General features: G+C 54.6%; 1 protein-coding gene across 1 annotated transcript; it reads right to left on the reverse strand.

Moving 5' to 3' along the window:
• Positions 1-713: 713 nt before the first annotated feature.
• On the reverse strand, positions 714-18,769 carry ACP7 (acid phosphatase 7, tartrate resistant (putative)). Its single transcript, XM_075537705.1, has 12 exons — positions 18,649-18,769; positions 10,787-10,987; positions 10,389-10,571; positions 9,449-9,572; positions 9,140-9,202; positions 8,942-9,056; positions 8,654-8,761; positions 8,516-8,573; positions 8,342-8,409; positions 8,165-8,236; positions 2,792-2,929; positions 714-779 (listed from the first exon to the last, which is right to left on the reverse strand). The coding sequence occupies exons 1-12, from the start codon at positions 18,767-18,769 to the stop codon at positions 714-716; spliced, it is 1,317 nt and encodes a 438-aa protein (XP_075393820.1).
• Between the last annotated feature and the right edge of the window lie 3,654 nt (positions 18,770-22,423).

The raw sequence follows: 22,423 nt of genomic DNA on the forward strand, positions 1-22,423 counted from the left end.
CTCGACGCTCCTCCTAGAAGGATTGGCGTCGAGGTTCGGGGTTCACATACTAGGGATGTAGGAAGTAGTGGTTGAATGAAATGAGAAGAAAGAACAGAAGAGTCAAACAGGTCTGTGATGTTGTCAGCTGCCCCGAGGGAGAGGCGGGCGTGCAAATACTGCCCCCACTTCTGGGACAAGGCAGCAGCAGAGAAACTGAGGTCAAAGGGGACACTGGTTGTCCTTGAGCTTGGGATGTTTGCAGCGGGGGCTGACGCAGAACCAGATCTGAGCGGGCAGAGCCACCAGCACCACCTGCTGGCGAGTAGCGTCCTGACAGCCGAGCCCCAGCCAGCTGTCCCAGGGAGCATCTCCCACAGAAGCACAAACTCCGCAAAGCCACAGGTACAAGCCTCTTTATTCCCAAGGCCCTGTGGGGCGCCTTGTCCAGTCCACCATGCAGGGGGCTGAGTCTGTGGCCCACCCCCCTGGGACCCTCCCTGTTTCATTCAGTGCCACCCACCTGCCCACCCTCCACGGGCAGCCAGGACTCTCACCTCTCCAGGAGGTGAGAGCTACCCCAAATCCCCCGGGGCTGTGTCCACCCCACAGGGGGTCTCCAGAAGGCAGGGGAGTCGGGGCCTGCCCGGACTCCTCACCCGGGCCTGGGCAGTGTCTGGCCACACTGGCGGGGTCAGCAAAGCACAGGGTTCCTGAAGACAGTGCCCTCGTCCCTAGAGGTACTTATGCCGGTTCTTCAGGGGTCTCACCATCCAGAAGTCATCCACAATCTTTCCATCCTGTGGGGGACACACAAACAGGAGTGGCCATGGTTCAAATCCCAGTCCTGCCTCTGATGAGCTGTCTCACCTGGCAAGTTGTGAAACCTCTCTGAGCCTCAGGTCTCTCATCTGAAGAGCGGACGGTATCCAGCTCAGAGGCCTGGTCCCAAACCAAACTCGCTGCCATTGAGTCGATTCTGACCCATAGCGACCCGAGAGGACAGGGTGGAACTGCCCCAGTGAGTTTCTGAGACTGTCACTCTTTCCAGGAGTAGAAAGCCTCATCTTTCTCCTGAGGAGCTGCACGGTGGTTTCGAACGCTTGACCTTGTAGTTAGCAGCCCAACAGTAACCACTATGCCCCAAGAGCTCCGCCAGAGGTGTGATAAGATCATTAGAAAAGACTTAAACAAACAAACAAATGGACATCCCAGCACAAAATAAGGACTGAATACCTCAAAGCCAACCCCACTGCCATCAAGTCCATTTGGAGTGACCATGACCCCTACAGGGCTTCTGAGGCTATCAATCTTTAGAGGAACATATAGCCTCTGCCCCTAGGAGCTGCTGGTGGGTTTGAACCTCCAACCTTGCGGCTAGCAGTCCAATGCCTACCCCCACAATGCTGCCAGCACTCTTTAAGGGGCACACTGTGTCGGTCGCTCTGGCTAGAACACAGAGCCTGGTCTCAGACAGACAGACCTTGGTTTACAGCCCAGCACAGCCCCTCCGAACGATGTGGTTTCCAGCTGGTAGCCTGCCTCTCTAAGCCTAACCTCCCCCTTCTACAAAGCAGGGAGAACCATAGACTGACTGGCAGGGGCTCACGGGGAGAACTGAGTAAAGAAATACACACAAGCCCTGATGCCCAACACCAAAACACAAACAACCCCCCCAAACCCTCCAAACTCACTGCCACCGAGTCGATTCTGACTAAGAGTCACCGAACCGGGCAGAATAGAAACGCCCTTGTGGGTCTCTGAGGCTGTAAACATTTACAGGAATGGAAAGCCTCATCCTTCTCCCACACGGCGGCTGATGGATTCAAACTGCTGACCTTGGGTAAGCAGCCCAACGCATAACCAATGGAGCAAGTGTATACTGTGTGTCACAGGAAAGCCAGCGCTGACTTATTCATGATCCCCCGGGGACTGACTGCGGGCTTCCAAACTCAGGGCCATCGAGTCGATGCTGATCCACAGTGACCCTACAGGACAGGGCAGGGCTGCCCGGGGGTTCTGGGGCTGTCACTCTCTAGTGGAGACGAGGGCCATTGAGAGGAGGTGGTGTGTGTGAAGCCCTAATGAGAGTTCTGACACCAGGTAGGTGTGCGTCACACTATGTAAGTTCTTGTCATGTGTCTAAGTTTTTACCTGTGTGTCTTCCCTGGCCCCATCCCCTGTCTTTCCACTAAACCAACAACCAAAAAAAAAGTCCTCACTGCCATTGAGTCAAATCCAACTCACAGCAACCCTCTAGGACCAAGTAGATCGGCCCCTGTGGGTTTCTGAGACTGTAGCTCATTCGGGGAGTAGAAAGCCTCATCTTTCTCCCCAGGAGTGCCTGGTGGATTTGAACTGCTGGCCTTGCAGGTAGCAGCCCAATGCTTAACCCACCATAACACCATGGCTGCTCGAAAACTCATAGACCTCGTGATTTTTAAACTGCAGTGGCAAAGCAACCAAGAGGACAAGTCCATCTAACTCTAAGACTTCCCTATCACACACACATCCTACTGTCTCCCCTCTGCCTGCCCCCCCCCAGGCCTTTTCCCACCCCTGCCTCATGGTGATAAACATCTATAGAATTTATCTGGTTCCAGAGGCTGCTCTAAGCACTCCATATCTCATAAAGCATTCGACTCCCATGCCATCCCACAGGGTAGGAACAGTGACCATCCCCAATTTACAGATGAGAACACTGAGGCTCCTCGGGGTCCAGGAAGTCGCTGGAGCACCTGCGGCAGGGTTTGAACTCGGGCAGGTTGCCCTGGGTTTACCGAGCCTGGCTGGGGCCCCGGCCCTCACTGACCTGGTCATCGGACACCTGCTGGATGTGCACGTGGGTCCCGTTGAGGATATGCAGCCGGGTGTAGCCATACTCCCTCACCCGCAGGGCACTCCAGGGCCCGGGGAAGATGGCAAAAGGCGTCAGTCGCTCCTCGCAGCCCTGCCAGAGAGAGTCCGTCAGGTCCGTGGATTGGGGGACCCTGGGGGAAGAGCCCTAGCCTGCAGGCCAGTGTCCTGGTCCCCCCATCCCACCCCACCCCCAGCCCCCAGGAGGAAAATTCAGCCGGAACTGGATGTGACTTCTGCTCACAACTGAGGAGTTTGACCCGGCCAGGTTGGCCCTGCAGGGACCCTGGGGGCACACTGGGTCACAGCTTGGACTGCTCACCACGAGGTCAGCAGTTTGGGCCCACCAGCCGCTCCCTGGAGATGAGGCTTTCTTCTCCCGTAAAGAATTACAGTCTGGAAAACCCACAGGGGTAGCTCTACTCAGCCCTAGAGGGTCACTCTGAGTTGGAATCACAGTGAGTTTGAGGTCCCCCTGCCCCCTCCCCCCACCCTCTCCTAGAAAAGGCATCTGATGCCATGCTGTGCCGGCTGCAGCGTTCTCTGTACAAGCAGGTGCTGGAGCCCTCACTGGCTCAGGCCCGTGACATCAACAGCAGCATCGCAGTCACAGAGAAGGAGGGCCATATGGAAAGTTCGTCCAGGTGATGGGGACAGGTACCCTGACATCAGTGGGGACACCCTCAGAGAACGCTCTCGGGGAAAGCCTGAAGCTGGGAGGAGAGGAGACAGCCAGGTAGAGCCGGAGAGGGAGGCAGGTGGTAGATCCCCTCTGTGAGGCGCTGAGGCTGGACAGGTCGCCATGGCAACCGCGGATGGAGCCCAGGTTCATCGCTGTCTAGTGTGAAGAGTCACAGATGTTTGCATCCTCCCTCGGGAAAGTATCTTCCCATGGATACTTTGTTCATCACAAAGAGAAATAAGCAACAACAAAAATAAAGAATATCCCCTGTCGGGCAGAGGTCTGCCAGTGATCAGTGTCCATCAGCAATGATGAGACAGACTGCTCTCACGTTTACAGTGACGGGGGGGGGGGGGGGCACAGAACACAGTCACACTGTGTGCATTTCTGCCCCTCTCCCAAAAAGTGTCTAAGCTTCCATCTAAGCACCAGTAGACACCCTTGAAGCTCGTGAAACAGCTCTGATGTGCATCGAGGTGGAGAAAGCTGGAAGGGAGATGCCTGATTAAAGGAGGAAGGACCGACACCACATGGTCTGCCACCGGATCCTGGACCAAAGGCACATTCTGGGCTTTGATTTAAAGGCACCCCACATGAGCCCCAGGGACCTTGTGAGCCGCCCAGCCCAAGTCAGCAGTTTGAACCCCGTAGCAGCCCCATGGGAGAAAGATGAGGCTGTCTGCTCCCATCAAGATGTGCAGCTTCTTCCTCAGCCCCCACCCCCATGACCCCAGTGATGCCTCTCACTTCGGACTAGACCCGAGCATGCGCACAGGCGTAGATAAGAGATAAGAGCTCAAGACACAGGCAAGCCAGGAGCAGGAATGGGAATAGCACTACCAGGAGGGGAGGGGAGGAGGCGGGGAAAAGGGGAGACCAATCATAATGATCGACCCCCCAACCACACCCTGCCCTCCAGGGGGAAGAACAATGGGACCATGGGGGGGAGACAGCGGTTGGTGTGAGATATGAAAATAATAAGAGTTTATAATCTATCAAGGGGTCATGGGGGGAAGGGGAGGGAGAAAAAAAGAGGAGTTGATACCAAGGGCTCAATAGAAAGTAATTGTCTAAAAGAAAAGAGGAAAAAAAAAAGAAAATGATTAGGGCAAAGAATGTACAGATGTGCTTTATACAATTGATGTATGTATATGTATGGAGTGTATGAGCCCCTAATAAAATGTTTTTTTTTAAAAAAAGTAATTGTCTAGAAAAGAATGATGGCAATATATGTACAGATATGCCTGATACAATTGATGTATGGATTGTAATAAGAATTGTAAGAGCCCCCAAAATAGTGATTCCCCCCCCCAAAAAAAAAAGAGGACGCACAGCCTCAGAAACCCAGAGTGGCGATTCCGTCCTGTCCTCCACGGTCACTCCGAATCGGAATCGGATGGACGCTCGTTGTTCTTTGTTTGGGGTCAAGGGCACCGGGTGTTCAAAGCTAACCACCACTGCGAGGCTGGCGCAGGGCCCGGGGTCCCTGTGGGTGGGGAAATCCACCTGAGGGCAGTTCATGATGGCGATAGTCATGCTGCATGTGGCTACCCCGCCAGGCGGCTCATCAGAAGGCTGGAGGATTGAGTCCAGCCAGGGGGCACCTCAGAGGAAAGACCCGGGAGGCTACGCCCAGAAACCAGCCATCCACAAGCCAACGGGGGTGTGGGGGAGGGGGACCGCGTGAGTCTGAATCCCAGGCACCCACCCGGCAGCTGCGGGTCATGACGGGACAAGGGCTCGATTATGAGTAAGGCCTGTAAACGGGCTAATAGTATACTATCAACGTTAACGAATCGAATTTGATAATTATACTGTGGGGATGTAGGCAGATGCCCTGGTATTTTAGGAAATAGAGACAGAAGTAATTTAAGGGGAAGAGGGCATTCTGCCTGCAGTTCTCTCTTCATGGGAAATAGCTATAATGTGGAGAAAGAGAGAGGTGGGGAGATGGAGGGAGATGGGTGGGGGGGGGTGCACCAAGGAGGAGAAAGGAGAGAGACCAGTCTTAAGATGGTCATATTGGAGGAAGCTGGGTGGAGGGGCTGAGTGGATTGTCTGTATCATAAAGATTCCAAGAAAGACAGACAAGTGAATCCCTGGCAGCCGGAATGGCGGTCCCTCAGGGGCAGCGCTGACAGGGAAGAGGCATGAGCGCTTTCTGATCCTGAAGTCCTCCGACTGCCTGTGGGGGGTGGGGGGTGGGTGATGGCTCCTCATCAGAGATACTGCTGTTCTAGGCGATGTGTGGGGGGGGAAGGGGGAGGGGGCGACAGACTTGAGGGGGAAGTTCCAGTTTTCCTCGCACACCCTGATCATCCTAAAGCACAGTCATGATTTGGAACTGCTAGTGTATGAAACAGGATTCAGGTTGCTTTTGAAGTCAATCCCAAACCCACCGCTATCGAGGGGATGCCCACGCCTTGAGCCCCTACAGCGCTGGGCAGAACTGCCCCCTGCGGGCTTTCCGAGATTGTCAGTCTTTACGGGAGTAGAAAGCCTCCTCTTTCTCCCAGGGAACAGCTGGTGGTTTCGAACTGCCGACCTAGCAGCCCCAAGTGTAGCCACTCTGCCCCCAGGGATCCTTAGGTGAGGCAGTAATGCACCTGTATCTCCTCACTTACTCATTTGCATATGCAGAGCTGGGGAACAGCTGGACAAGACAGGTTGCCACAATGGCTGCGACCATGGGCTTGAACATAAGAACCACCATGGGGCTGGTGCCGGGCTGGGCAGTGGCTGCTCCCCTGCTCAGACGGTCCTCTGAGTTGGAAGCAACTCCACAGCTCCTGACCACATGTGCAGAGGGCACGCTGAACTTCCCCCCAACAGAGACACCTACTCAAAGTGGGACTGAGAAGGGCTGGGGGCCCACCCCATGCTCCCGGACTTTGCTTATCACCAGTGAGGATTGTGCTGTGGGTACACATGGTCTGCCTGCTCTGCTGGGCAAAGAGGAGGCTGGTTGCTCTCAGAATGATTTATAGTCTCCCATCGGTCAGGGTAAGACATGAAAAAATTAATAAATTATCCAGGGTTCATGAGGGAGGGAGAGACGGAGGGTGGAAGAAAGGGAATGAGCTGACATCAAGGATTCAAGTAGAATGAAAATGTTTTGAAAAGGATGATGGTAACATATGAACAAGTGTGCTTGACACAAATGGGCTTGGATGGATTGTGATAAGAGCTGTACGAGCCCCCAATAAAGTGATTTTAAAAAGAATTGTAGTCTCTGAAACCCACAGGTGCAGTTCTACTCTGTCCTACAGGGTCACAAGGAGTCAGAATTGATTCAATTGAGTTATCTTTTTTCTGTCTTTCTTTTTAGATAACTTCTCATCAGAATCCACTCGGAGAGGATTTACTTGACAATATCTAACAACAAACAACCCACAGGGTCTGCCCCGAGCAGACACACAGTGCCAGGGTGGGGGGGTGCGTGGGGGGTGGGGCTTGCTCTCTGGAGAAAGGGCTACTTTCAGGGCTGGAGCAGGAGACCCAGGGTGACCCCGGAGCATCCAGAGTGACAGAGTGAGGGTGCTCATAAAAGACAGCACCAACCTGGAAGAGCTCCTGAAGGCCAAGGCCAGGACCATGGGAGCAAGAGAACAAGCCATGATGCCATTGTTGTTGCTGTTGCTGTCCAGGCCGTTCCAGCTCATAGCAACTTCACGCCCCACAAAGAGGAGCACCGGCCGGCCCTGGGCCATCCTCCTGAAGGTTGTTATATTCCAGCCCACCGTATGTAGTGGCTGCCTCTCTTTTGCTGGCCCAAATCATGACAGTGTTGGCTTATGTACTCCAGACCGAGGACACTGTGCCCGGGACCCCATGGTGGTCTGAAAGGGTGGGGGGAGGGGAGCAGAAGGGATGCTTCCTTTTGCCAAGGAGATTCCAATGAAAACATGCAGGACGAGTGAGAGAAAGAGAGAACCACCACCTGAGCCTCACAGAGGAGCCCTGCTGGTGTAGTGCTTACTCACTGGGCTGCTAACCAGCAGGTCAGCAGTTCAAAACCTCCAGCCACTCCGAGGGAGGAAGACAGGACTTTCTATTCCTGTTAAGAGTTACCTTCTCAGAAACCCACAGGGGCAGTTTTACCTGGGTCGACGGGCGTCGGCAGTGGGTTTGAACTGAGTGAGGAAGTGACAGGAGTCCTGGTGCCAGACTACAGGAACCAAACCCACGGCCATGGGGTCCATGGCTGTTGTCGAACTGATTCCGACTCACCACGACCTCCTGAACAGAGTAGACCTGCTCTGCAGGCTTTCTGTGACTATAAATATTTGGGGAGCGAGGGTGGAAGGGTGGAGGAGGAAGGAAAGAAAGAGGCGTTGATACCAAGGGCTCAAGTAGAAAGAAAATGTTTTGAAGATGATGATGGCAACGTATATACATATGTGCTTGATACAATTGATGTATGGATTGTCATAAGAGCTGTAAGAGCCCCCAACAAAATTATTTATAAAATATAAATAAATAAACTACAAATAGCATAAAAAATATTTGGGGAGCCGACAGCCTCATTGTTCTCCAGCAGAGCAGCTGGGGGGGTTGGCTCACCAACCTCGGTGTGAGCAGCAGGCGCTTAACCCACAGTGCCACTAGAACTTCACAAAATGGGCTCCTCACACCCGCCATACTCACTGCGGACCCCGTGATGATGTGCACAGGACCCTTGGGGTTGGTGTAGGGCGCCACTTGGCTGCCATTAAACACCTGGAGGGAGGGACAGAATGGGGGGGGGGTTGATCACAGGGCATCTAGCCGGGTGTCCCTCCCTTGCCACCAGCCACGAGGGCCCTGGGCCTCCTGGTGCCTCACCTGGTAGTTGTAAATTGGCCACAGCCGTTCATACGAGTGCTCATGAGCCCACAGCTCCAGGTCGACCCCTGATTCACAGCAAATGGGGGGTGAGGGGGTCAGGTCTCTGACTCTGGGAAAGGTGGGGGCGGGGTGGGATAAGGTGGGAGGGGAGGTGTGCCAGAGTCCACTCACCGTATTTGTAGAACAGATCCTCCAAGCCATACAATCTTCCAAAGAGGCCTTTGCGGACCTGGAAAAGATGAGCCAGGAGATGATGGGGGGGCGTCCCCGCCTGCTGTTGCCCCACCGCCCCAGAAGCAGAGTCCTCACCCTGCTCTGGTGACTGCGACAGTCGTCCAGGTCGGCGTTGGAGCAGTACATGGGCCGGTGACCCATGGTGATGATCCACGGCCGGGCTGCCCGGTTCTGGTTGGCTTTCTAGAGAGAAGGGTGCAGAATGAGGGGGCAGGGCTGAGGCGGAGGGGCGGGGCTTGGAGCTGGAGGGGCGGGGCTTGGAGCTGGAGGGGCGGGGCTTGGCCGGGTGGAGGGGCGGGGCTGGAGCAGGCGTGGGGCTGGGGGGATGGCTGGGGGTCCCAAGGGAACCTCCAGCCAGCTCACCTGGAGGTCGCTCTCCAGCCAGCGGAACTGCCTCTCCACCATGTGGACGCCGTAGTGGAGAAAGAAGTAGACCTCGGTGGAGAAAGAGATGATGTGGGCAGGGCCCAGGTCCCAGCTGGCGCGGTGAAAAGGCAGATTCAGAGGGGGGTTCTCCTCCAGGGGAGGCAGTCCAGGCCCCCAGCACCAGCCCCAGGTTACCTGTACCAAAGGCCCTCCGTGTTCCCGGGCATACTGAAGCGAGCCTTGTAGTTAGAGAAGTTGCTGCGGAAAGCAAGTACCGAAGTGGGGTGGGGGGGCCTGATTGCCAGTGCTCCACCCCCCCACCCCGTCCCCACTGTCAGGCCCAGAGTCCGGCTCCCAGGCCTGCGGGAGGCTAGCAAGGCAGCCCCCTTCTGTCCTCCGTCACTAGCAGGGAGGAGGTGCGGTAGGAGAGACTCCGCCCACATCACAGATCCGTCCACTCCACCCAAGGCAGCCGCCCATCCAGCACAGCTCCCAGGTCCTCACTAGCGTTGTTCGTGGTTGCCAGGACAAGTCATGTAGGGCAGGTTGGCGGCCAGGGGCTCGATGAGCCTCATGAACTTGTCCCCCACGCGGGCGTTGTCCTCGTCCATGTTGTAGGCAAAGTCTCCTGAAGAGGGGCGTACAGGGAGGGAGGAAGGACTCAGACCTGGATCTGTTTGGGCCCCATAGAGGGAGCTGATTGCAGAGGTGTGGGGGGCGCTGTACAAACCTGGGCTTTCCAACAAGTCCAGTCCCCTGATCCCTACCTCACACCCACCCTCACTGACTCCCGGAACTGATCCCTTAACCTCCAGTCTCCTTGATGACAGTCTCTCGGAGGCTGATGCCCAGAGAGGGGCAAAGTGCTTGCCCAGGTGAATGGAGCTGGTCTGTGAAGATATCGGAGTCCAATTCCAGACATCGGATTCCAGAATCTGCACGGGAACCATACTGACCCAACTCACCCCCTGTCCCCCGGGAAGGCAAGGATAACAACTGGCAGTCCTTGAGCAGGGTCAACATGCCAGGCGGTGGAATTGCTCCGCAGAGTTTCTAAGACTTTAAATCTTTACAGAGCTGAGAGCCTCATCTTTCTCCCGCCAAGCGCCTAGTGGGTTTGAACTGCCGAATTTGTGTGTCCAGCGCTTTTCCCACCAGTGGCACCAGGGCTCTTACCTAGGGCTGTAGTGAAGGTTAAGGGTTTCACACCTCTAGCTTATTTCATCATCACAAGCCTAGGAATTCTGATCCAATGACACAGAGGTAACAACCCAGCCATCCAGATCTACGGCTGGGTGTTGGGATTCAAGCTGGGCAGCATGATAAGCCAGCCGCTGATCCGCCAGAACCAGCCTCATCCAGATCCAGGCGTCCCCATCCCCACCTCCTCCATCTCACCACAGTCCACCCCCTTGCACCTCCAGGCACCTTGCGCAAGCCTCACCCACATGGAGAACAGCGTCGTACATGCCCTGCTGTATGTCCCTGCGTAGCCGGGGGAGAGCCTTTGGGTTTTCAGCCCCCAGGTCCCCAAACACTGCCAGGCGGGGGCTCCAGTGGGTCCCTTTCTTTAGGGTCCTGAAGCGGAACCGACGGCTCCAGCCCTGGGCACTGCCACAGCGGTAAACTGAGGGAGAGAAGAAGGTGGAATTCAGTCGGGGGAGGGAGGGGAGGATGCCCAGGTCCCTCCTACCGCCACCCATGTTCACTGAGCAGAGGCAGGGCAAGTATCCACCTCTCCTCGGGACCTAAGCAGAGGCGTCACCAGCACAGTCTCAGCTTCTAGCCCACACCCCCAACTTCTCTTTCCGAACTCCCTCGGCAGCCCGGGACCCTTCTCACCATACTGGACCCCAGGTAGCAGCCCCCGAAGGACCACCCGGTGCATGTAGAGCTTCCGGCGCTGAAGGCCCCCATCCACAAAGGGGCTGGAAGTGCCATGGGCCCGGAGGGGCAGGGGCCCTGAGAGTTGCAGCCCAAACTGCACTTCTGAGTGGGTAGGGACCCACGTGGTCCAGGTGACAGTCATGGCACCCGGCTCATCTGAAAAGAAAAGAGGAGAGAGGACGTCAGGGAGGGGCCGCCGAGGGAGTGGACAACAATAACTGTCACCTCTCGTGAGCTTTGTCCTTAAGAAGCCCATTCTCAAGGTCACTCTGCTTCTCCACTTCCTTGGGCCAAGTGGCTTCCCCCTTCCGACCCTCCGTTTTCTTAACTGGAAAACAAAATAATGGTCCCTACTTCACAAAGGGGAGTGAGCGTGACAGCGTGTGTGGGTTTGTGAGGAGCTCTGCTGCAGCAGTGGTTATGCATCGGCCTCAAGGTCAGCAGTTTGAAACCATCAGCCGCTCCGAGGGAGAAAGACGAGGCTTTCTACTCCTGCGGAGAGCTGCCCTCTCAGAAACCCACAGAAGCAGTTCTACCCTGTCCTATGAGTCAGAATTAAACTCCAGGCAATGAAGTGGGTTGGGTTCTTTTCTGTTTTGGTTTGGCTTGACCCCACAAACTTGTGAGGAGGCGTAGACAAATAGGTGCAAGTAAGCGTGCCTGGTGCATCATTAGGGTCCCTAGGTGGCGCAGGTGGTGAAGCGCTCAGCTACAGAAGGATGGCGGTCCCAATCCACTCAGAGGCGCCTCAGAAGAGAGGCCTGGTAAGCTGTCTCCCCGAGGTCCCGGATGTGGATGCCCCTGAGGAGCACCGCCGTGTTTGGCCTTCAGTTCGGGCACTATGTGCTCACCTGCCCACTGCCAGTGACCCCACGCTGACTCAGAGCTGCCCCCTGCGGGATCCACAGGGACTGTAAATCTTGACAGGAGTAGAAAGCCTCATCATTCTCCCTCGGAGCGGCAGCTGGTTTCAAACTGCTGACCTTTAGATGAATGCATAACCACTTCTCCAACAGGGAGTCCTCACAAACCCAAACTCACCGCCACCAAGTCCTTGTGGACTCATCACGACCCCGGAGGACAGGGTAGAACTGCCCCCTGTGGGCCGCTCTGAGGCCGTAACTCTGTATGGGAGTAGAAAACCTCATCTTTCTCCATGAGGAGCAGGGTGGGTTTCAAACTGCTGATCTTGTGGTCAGCATCATCCCCTATGCCATCCGGGCGCCTCAAACGTGAGTTAGCTGATGTTATTTGTATTGTGATTGACTGGGTGCAGGCCAAACGGTTTACACACATGACATTATTTAAACATCGTGGATTCAGGTGTGTGGAACCAGCTAAGTCACATGGGCAGGGCCCAGGGCAGCTCTCGGGCAGCAGGTACCGGTGGGGAGCATGGAAAACTGATGGCAGAGACAGACATCCATCACTCAGGGGAGGTGGATGAGGGGCTAGGGCCCACGAAGGAAGCAGGCCCAGGGCGGTCAAGCCTTTGGACCACTCAGGAGTAATATTTACAAGGTGCCCTGGTAGCAGAAGGGTTATGAGTTACGCTGCAAACTGCAAGGTCAGCAGTTCTAAACCCCCAGCCGCTCCACCACCGGAGGAGAAAACGAGGCTGTTGACTCCCATCAAGAGCCATCTGAGAAACCGACAGGGGCGGTTTGACCCTGGCCTCTGTCACCATCAGTCATAATCGACTCGATAGCTGCGTTTTATACAAATCCTTATGTTTAAGCCATCCCTTCAATGTCATCGACGATGCGAGCCCTCACGTTAAGATTGTAAAACACCCAAGCACGTAACGCCTGGATGCAATTGTGCGAAGAGCAAGGGTCCTTGGAAAATGCACACCTACGAGATGTTTTACGGCCGCGCAGTTTCTAAAGCGAAATATAGCAAGTTAGCGGAGACCTCAGGCACAGAACAAGGACAGGCGTAGACAAGGCCGGGGCCGTGCCAGCGCCGACGCATGCATGCGCAGCGTAAAAGAACGAGGCCTGGCTCTGTGAACTGGCATGGCGTGATCGCCAGGAGGTAGTGTTACATTCCAAAAGCAAGGTGCACGAACATCTATTGCCAGCTACCCTTTGTGTTAGGGCTGGGGCGAGGCTGCACAGGTAGGTGACTGCATTTGTTGGGAGCAATGCAGGAAGAAGTGGCTTATTTACGGGGTGGGTGGGAATGGGGTGGTTCAGAAGGCTGATGGGAGCGAACTTCCCTACTTCTTTTGTCCCTCTCTGGCTCTTAGGACATTTGGGTGTTAGTCACAGTACGCATTCCCGCCACACACACACACACACACACACACACACACCCCAAAATAAACTAGTGACGGAGACCGATCGGAATGTGGGGGCACCCCATAGAGAAGACAAGCGCCAACCAGGGGGCCTAACTCTGAAAAGACAAGACCCTTCTGTGAGGGGCGGTAGAAGAATTCAGGCGGCACGGTTCACGGTCAAGGTCGACTGACAGTTTGAACACGCATGAATGACCCTGGTGACCTGAGCCTGTAAAGACTGTTGACACGGCAGCTGTTTGGTTACCTGTATCTTTCCCATAAAAAGAAAGAAGCAAAACAGATCACGTCATTAATCCTCGCCCCCATCCCCCAAGGAGAGGAATGAACTCTGTGTGTGTGTGTGTGTGTGTGTGTGTGTGTGGTTGTTGGACAAGGCTAGGGGCAAAAAAAAAGCACGGTACACAAATGCCGTCATACGGTAAACCTTTTTCACAGGGGGACCGTGGGCGATTCTGGAAGGGCTGTCTGTGTGTCTTAGAATGGAACAGACAAGTAAGTGTGCCAGAGGATGAGAACCAAATGTCTCAGTGTGGGAGGAACGCAAGCAGCGGCGAACAAAGGCCCCCAGCCCCCAGGTCGGTTCTGGCGCATAGTAACCCACTGTGCCGTCCAGTCTACGGAGTGCTCAAGACGCGTCCATCTTGACCAGAGCAGACAGTCTCGTGGAACCACCCCTAGCCCACAGCGCCACCATGTGTTGGGTACAGAAATTATGATTAAGAAAGGTGGACCACTAGAATGAACGCTTGGGGCTGGGCTGACATCAGCGGTATCCGTGTGAACTCCTCAAACGTAATATACCAGGGGGCTTCAAAAGGTGGGGGGGAGTCCATGAACTTTTAACTCTTTTTGACAAACTCTCTGGAGCCCCCTTGTAGATCCAGATAGAAACATAGATGTGAGCATGCACATGCTCCCCTACAGCCAGGCACCGCCTGTCTCTACTTGTTGATGGGATGCAGAAGCAATGACAGCCAGGAACATCACATGCACCCAGTGCTCAGAACTTGGTCTCTCCATATCCCCACTCCCCAAGAAAAGGAGAGGCAAGAAATAAACAAGATGAGCCTGGAACAATCTGGGGTGCCGCCAAACTAAGGACGCGCCCCCCCCCCCCACCACACACACACACACCAAATGATGTCGGTCTATAGCCATACACCCTGAGCGTAGCTGAGTGTGTCTGATCTGAGACGCTAAGCAGAGCCAAATGCAAACTCAATGCCACCCCCGAGAGGATTCCGACTCGCAGTGGCCCTATAGGACAGGGTCGAACTGCCCCTGTAGGTTTCTGAGACCAACCCTTTGTAGGAGCAGAAAGCCTCGTCTTTCTTCCAGCTGGTGGTTTCAAACTGCTGACCTTGTGGTTAGCAGCCCAACTCGTAACCACTACACCATCAGGCTAAGCAGGGTCAGGCCTGATGAAAATCTGGACAGGACACTGCCCGGTATTGAATACTGGGTGTACCCCTCTTTAAGGGGTCTCTGGGTGGCATGAACAGCTAAGTGCTCAACGATTAACCAAAAAGCTGGGAGTTTGAGCCGACCCAGAGGTGGCTCAGAAGAAAGGCCTGGTGATCTGCGTCTGCACGGTCCCAGCCTCAAACCCTCCAGAGCACGGATTACTCTGCACCCGCAGGATCGTTATTAGCTGGAATGGAGTCCAGAGCAGCTCGTTGGTGTGTTGTTTTTGCTTTGGGCTTTGTAGGCTTTCGACAGAAAATGACAAGCGCTTGATGAGAGAACTCAGGAGCCAGCCAAAAGGAGTCCCCAAGGGCCAATCAAACCAAACCAAACCAAACGCACTGCCCTCGGGTCCATGCCGGCTTACAGCAAGCTCATAGGACCGGGCAGAACTGTCCTGGTGAGTTTCTGAGACTGTATCTCTTTACAGGCGTAGAAAGCCTCTTCTAGCTCCTGAAAAGCTGGCTGGTGGTTTCAAACAGCTGGCCTTGCAGCTAGCAGCCGAACGCATAACCACTAGGCCACGCTCCTTTCCAAGGGCCAAAGCTGACACAACCGGAGCAGCAACATCAAAAGCAATCATGCTGGACTTTAGCCCGTAGAACGAAAGAAGTTTCCATGACATCAGTTCATGCCAATATAAATAAGTAATCGATTAACTACATTTCAAGGGCCGAGCGAGGTAGGGATCCTTTGCAGTACGATCTCAAGGCAAAGGAAAGAGGGAATTCAAACATCACCATTAGGCAGGCAGCCCAGGGATCATAACTGCAGACAGGAGCTAAAGTCAGTGGGTAAAACAATCGAGGAGAAACAGAATTGGTGGCGTCTCCAGAGAGCTATTTCAAGACAGAATGCACGACGAAGAAAGAACTGTGTGGTGGAGAGACCCAGCAGGGATGGAGGAGATCCCATTTACCTCAGGAGCCTCCTGCCGCCATGCCCTGGGACGGGACACAGCATGACCATTCTTGCCAAGACTACTCAGAGCCACGTTCATCATGAGAAAACACCAGGTAAACCACAGCTGAGCAACATTCTGTGGCACACCTGGCCCCAAACCAAACTCACTGCTACGGATTCCCACGGATGGCAGCCCTGTAGGGCGGAGTGGACCCGCCCCTTTGGGCCTCTCAGGCTCTGGCTATTTATGGGGCAGGAAGTCTCCTCTTTCTCCCAAGGAGCGGCTGGTGGGCTCGAACCGCTGACCTTTCACTTAGCTGCCCAACACAGAACCCACTACGCGACCAGGCTCCTGAAATCACGGATCCAAATAAAAAACAAACAAACCCTAAAGTCGATTCCAACACATAGCTTGGTCCCATAGGACAGGATCCAACTGTCCCCTGTGGGATTCCAAGACTGTAACTCGTTATGGGAATAGACTGGTCAGCATTCTCAAAATGATGTCTGCCTGGTGAAGACAGAGAACTGACAGACAGGAGGAGGGGATGGAGAGAGAGAAGCTGGAGTCCACCCCAGGAGCCACAGAGGAAAGGCCCGGCAATCTACGGCTAAAGAATTGACCCTGGAAACCCCACACAGCGCCCAGTTCTGCTCTGCCAGCTGTGGGTTTGCCAAGAGTGGGGCTCAACTCGATGGCAACTGGCTGGCGGGACAGAACAACGCAGCACAGAGTGACATCTGGAATTGGATCCTGGAACAGAAGCGCGGAACTGGTGGACAAAATGCCCACCATTCCGATAAAGCCCGTCGTCTGGTTTGTGATCATGTACCAGGTCTGATGTCCTGGTTGTGTTGTAACACCAGGGCACAGGAGCTGTTGCATCTCTGCTGTCTGGTCTAAAATCTAGAGTTGCTCTTGTTAGGGGCTGCTGAGTCTGTCCGCTGGCTCCTGGCACCCCTACGGGCAGCGGAAAGACATGCTGCCTGGTCCCAACCAGCCTTACGAGCCTTGCTATGCTGGAGCCTATTGTCGATGCTGCCAAGCATCTCCTTAACATTTTTAGAGATAAAGGATTTAGGCTTGATCCAGCTGGTCTAAATTCCAGATCCAGGCTGGGTGACCTGGGGGCAATTAATCAGCCTCACCTCTGGAAGCCTCAATTTTCCTCTTTTGGAAAATGTGCGTGGCCATGCCCACAACTGAAGGTTGATGGAGGTTATCCACAAAGGCACTTTGTAAGAGAACATTTGCTGCTATTATTTCAACCACTGCCCGGGTCAAATAAAAGTCAGCATTCAGCAGGTAAGAGCTTGCTGGCTTTTCACACCAGCCCCTTATTGTCCCTTCCCAGTTTACAGAGGCCTCCAGGTGAGGTGCCTTCTAGCAAATGCCAAAGTCAGTTGTTAATACCGTTTCTCACACCAAATTGCAACTCCGGGACTAACTTCTAAGAGGCAACTTGCTTTTAAAACGTCAGGAACACAAAAGACAAGGAAAGGCTGAGATGCCGTGGCAGAGTGGAGACAGAGCAAAGAAACCCAGCTGGGGGCTCCTGGATCCAAACACAGTGGGAAACATGGTGGGATCTGACTCACGCCCAAAGCAGGGGAAGCCAGGTGAAAGGGATGCGGGGACTCTAGACTCCCTTTGCTATGTGTCTGCCATTCTGAAATCATTTCGGACTAAAAGCAAAAAATCATTTCTTGCTGAGAAAGTTACTGCGTGTCTGGTTTTGGTGCGGGATCTAAGAAGGATATGTGATTGGCATTGTCTTCCTGTTTCAACCACATATCTGCAGGTATGACTACATCACCCAAAGCAACAGGTGACAGCAGACCCAATGCAGAGGCCGGGAGGGTTGTTCTGTTACTGAGCAGACAGGCTCCAGAAGCAGACTCGCTGCCGTAGAGTCGATCCTGGCTCACAGCTAGCCCATGGGACATTGCAGCGACCCTGTAGGTTCAGGCACTGTGCCTCTTTGCGGGAGCAGAAAGCCTCGTCTTTCTCCTGTAAAGCGGCGGGTGGTTCTGAACTACTGAACTTGTGGTTAGCTTAGCAGTCCTTCTCGTAACCACCAGACTCACAGAGAAGTAAAGCAGTGCCCCTCTTCTCTCTCTCTCTCTCTCTCTCTCTCTCTCTCTCACACACACACACACACACACACACAGTTCCTTTTGTGTTGTCAAATACAGGTCTTTTTCGGAAGATGTCATTTATCTGAATGCATAATAGGTTCACTAGTCATCTTAAATAACCACAAAAATAATTTGTTCATTTCTAATAAGGTAACTTGGTGGTAGCCGTCATGCCGGTAAACAAAGTCTCTTGGAGCATCTCATTACTTTTTCGCAGTGCAAAAGGGTCCAAGTAGTATGAAGACCACTGATTGCCACCCATCAAAGCAGCCCTGGTGTTGCAGTGGGTGACAGGGTGGTCTGTTTACCATAACGTCGGTAGTTTGAAATCACCAGCTGCCTTGAGGGAGAAAGACGAGGCTTTCTACTCTCATAAAGAGTTACAGTCTCAGAAGCCCGCAGGGACAGATCCACCCTCTCCTGTAGGGCCGCTACACGTTGGAATTGACTCGATGGCAGTGAGTTTGGTTTTGTTCCCCCTCAAATACCGTTCTGGCTCTTCCCGGGCTGTCACTCATTTACTCCTCACCAGACCACTGTGCAGCCGGGCTTCTACCATCCCACTGCTTAGATGAAGAGGCAGAGACCAGAGAGGTTAAGTCACTTGCCCAAAGTCACACAGTAGGTTAAAAGCAGCAAAGCTTGAATTCCAACCCAGGCAATTTGGGTCCAGAAGGACCAGAGTTCACCTTTGATCACTCTAGGGCATCTGGATCGAGGAGGAGGAGGAGGAGGTGGAGGAGGAGGAGGAGGAGGAGGAGGAGGAGGAGGAGGAGGAAGAAGGAAAGGAGGAAGGGTGGGGGTGGGGGGACAGCTAAATCATCTCAGCCCCTTCTGGCTCTAGGCTGGGCACCATGACCATTTCTCAGGCTGTCCGTCAGAGGCGCCCCAGCTACAATCCCCATTTATCAGAAGCAGACAACCGAGGCTCGGGAAAGACAAACCACCTGCTTAGAGTCCTGGGGCAGTCACCGTAGGCTTCCAGGGAGGTGCCAGGGAGACTTACCTGGGTAGGACAGATGGACTTGCTCGGGGGCGGCTGTGAGTGGCTCAGGGGCCCCCTGGACTCCCAGGGAGAAGACAGTGAGCAGAAGACAGCAGGCCCAGCAGGGGCCCGGGAGGCACATGGTAGGGGAGAGGGCTGGGGGGCAGAGAGGAGAAGGGGAGGGGTGTGAGGGTGATCAGACAGGTCAGGGTCAGCAGGAGGGTCTGGGAGGATGGAAGACGGAGGGGATCAGGCGATGGATGGCAGGGTCTCAGAAGGTCCTCCTAGGGGTGGTTGCCCAGATGCTGGGGAGAGAAACCAGACTGCGTGTCATTGCCCTGGCCGCCTGCCCCTCTCTAAGGTCGTGCCCACGTGGGTCATCCTGGGCTGTCTCACTGCATTCCTATGAGGTGGCTGCTGCTCCCTCACATCCTCACCCCCATATCTCAGGTGAGGCAACCTGAGCAACCGGGGATTAAGTGGCACTGCAGGGATGTGGGAGCCCGGGCAGGTCTGGTTCTCAACCATAATTCGTTAGGCTTAGGGCACAGGTTGGGGGTGGGCTGGGGTTTCCATACAGGAAAGTGCCCTTGACAACCACTCCACCACCAAACTTCCATTGCCTCTTCTCCTTCATCCCTCAATCCCCAGCCTCTCATCTTGCCCTCAGGGACACCCCTACCCTGTACTCCTCCCCACTCCATCCTCACCTTTACTCATCCCAGTTCCCCCAACTCCAGCTCAGCCCTCCAGCCCCCCATCTTGCGCCTTGTGCACCCGTGCAGGCTCCCAGCATCCCCGCCTACTCTTACGGACCCTGCTTTCTCTTTCCCCACCGGTACCCCACAGCACCCCATCCTGACTTTAGGGATCCCACCTCCACTTCTCTCCCATCCTGCTCCTGCCAGCCACCCTCCCCTCCCCGGAGCTCCGCCCACGCAGCTTGGCTTCCAGAGGCCAAGGACCTGCGGGACAGAGGCCAGGGGCTGGGGACGCCCCGGGAACCCTGGGCTCACCCTGGGGGCGCAGCTGCCCCGCATGAGTCTCTCTGCTGCAGTCCCGACGCGCTATTTATGACTTCGCCGCCGCCGCCGCCGCCGAAGCCTCCGCCGCCCACAGCAGTCCCAGCCCCGGAAAAGCCGGCTGCCGCCGAGTGACGGACTCCCCAGACAGCTGGGCTCCCGGGTCCCACAGGTCCGGCCAGTCTCTGGCGCCCCACGCCCACCCGCCCGCGCCCCCGGGGCGGGGCGCGGGGAAGGGGACTCCGGAAGGCTTGGTAGGTAGGACAACGCCGCCGCCATCACCTCCGAGGCGGCCACCAGGTGAGCGCCCGGACAGGTAAGGTTGCTCCCGGCGAGAGGGGGCTGTCCGGACGCCCCAAATCGCCCCTGCGGAGCCCCCTGAGCACGGACTCTGGCACCTGGCCCGCACCCGCGGCCCTGGCAGATCCCAGGGTCCCAGGTGTGCGGTTCGGGCACCTGTGACCTCAGGGGGGATTTCCTCATCCTTTCCCTTCAGGACCACATCCTTTCCTCTGGGATCCTTCCGCCTTCCTCTTCTCCCGAGCTGACTCGGGTTCCCAGGGCGTCCCCTGAAACAATAAAAGCAGAATCTTAGACTGGGGCCATTGATAGGCGGTGCGTCCTTTGGCCTCTACCTCGCTGGACCTGGCTTTCTCACCTGTGAAAAGGAGGTGGCAGTAGTACAGACCCCGCAGACTGCCGGGAAGATTCAGTGAGATCGCGTCGGAAAGGGGCCTTGGGCACAGCCTGGCCTGAGTGAGGGCTGGGTGCGAACTGGCACTTACGGTAGTGCCTGAAGCCCAGAAACCGCCCTGGGGCCCAGGTCCAGGTGGGACCAAGGCCGTGGTTCTGTCAACTCTGGGAGCTGAGCCCCGTGACCTGATTGCCCCAAGCACACTAAGAGGTTCCCAGACCATGGGGGGTAGGTCCTTTTATTTGGGTTTTTTTCTGTCTTAAATATTTATTCTTTTCCTGATTATCACTTTTAACACTTTATTGAGGGTTCTTACAGCTCTTGTAACAACCCATACATCAATTGCATCAAGCACATGTGTACATATGTTGCCATCATCATTTTCTAGACATTTGTTTTCTACTGAGCCTTTGGTGTCAGCTCCTCTTTTTCCCTCCTTCCCTCCCCACTCCCCCACCCCCACACGGCCCCTTGGTAAATTATAAATTATTATTGTTTTAATATCTTACACCCACCGCTATCTCTCTTCCCCCACAGTTTCTGTTTTTGGTCTCCCCCTACCTCTAGGGGGTGGGTGCATTTGTGTGTCCGATCATCAGGATCAGTTCCCCCTTCCTCTCCTGTTTTTTTTTTAAGCTGCCCTCCCGCCCCATATCCTCAGATAGAAAAACCGAACTCATTGCCATCGAGTCAATTCTGACTCGGAGTGACCTCATAGGACAGAGACGTGCTACTGTAAATCTTTATGAAAGCAGAGCGCCTCATCTTTCTCCCTCATCCCAGCTGGTAGGTTTGAACCCACTACACCACCAGGGCTCCTCTGTGGATACAATGACGGGGATTTGGGGCTTTTTCATGTCAGAGGCCAGGAGCCCACAGGTTGAGAACATCTGTTTCCAGTCATGGCAGTGGAAGGGGGGAAGTTCAAGACTTGGCAAACTTGGCGCCGTTTGGATTTTTTCCATGTCTGGAGTTCCCAAGACAGCCTGAACTATAAGAAATAAACTAGCAACTCTCTTCACGGCCCGTGGCCATGCTCAAGGACCTCCGCTCCAGCAGCACCCATGTACAGCGTGCTTCTGTGCCGTCTTTTAATGCTCCAAACCCCAGGGTGCTTCCCCATGTGTGTGAGCCGAAGGCTGTGGACGGGTGCTGACTGTCCTCTGGGCACCATTTTCCCACGCATGACATAAAGGTGGGCTGTTTTACAGAGAAAACCAAGGACACTGAAATCCAGACAGGAAAAAGAAACCTTGAAAAATGAATAGTTCATCAGGAGACACCTACTATGGTCTTTACTCAGGAGCCCTTCTGGCACGGTGGTTTCCAGTTGGGCTGCTAACCACAAGGTCAGCAGTTTGAAACCACCCGCTGCTCTGAAGGACAAAGATGAGGCTTTCTACTTCCGAAAAGCGTTACCGTCTTGGAAAATCACAGGGACGGTTCTACCCTGTCCTGTAGGGTCCTTGTGATCCAGAATGGACTCAGTGACAGAGCAAGTGATGATTAGTTAGGCATGACATGTCAAGATCTAGTGGGGATTTAAAAAAAATAAGCCAACTCTGGTCATTTAAAAGTTTCAATGAGTGTGTGGAAGATTTTTGGGGTTCCTCCAACAGCTGTGGGGAGATTCAAAAGTATCCGTGGCTTCTTCTGCTAACAAGGCCACAGTTTAAGAGAAGCCTGTTGGCGTGTTGCCCTTGTTTGTTACTGAAGGAAATGTGACATTTCTGTTACAGCCGCGACTCTCAAAACTTCTACCCTGTTAAAAATGCTTAAGTCTCTCAAAGAGCATCTGTAATTTTTAAAATTGTGATAGCGTAGGCATAAAATTGTAAGTCTACATTTTTTTACATTCGCCGTGCAAACCCATCATCACCACTACCTACTTCCAAAACTTCCCCGTCATCCCCGACAAAATCTCTGTTCCTGATACACAACAACTCCCCTCTCCGCAGTCCCCCCAGCCTCTGGGGACTCCGTCGCTCTGCGCTTGCCTAGTCCCTGGAGAAGGACATCATGCTTGGTCAAGCAGAGGGACCCCCAAAGTTGGGAAGGCCCTTCAGGAATGGATGGACTC

This window comes from Tenrec ecaudatus, chromosome 18 (genome assembly GCF_050624435.1).
Source record: "Tenrec ecaudatus isolate mTenEca1 chromosome 18, mTenEca1.hap1, whole genome shotgun sequence".
NCBI lineage: Eukaryota > Metazoa > Chordata > Mammalia > Afrosoricida > Tenrecidae > Tenrec > Tenrec ecaudatus.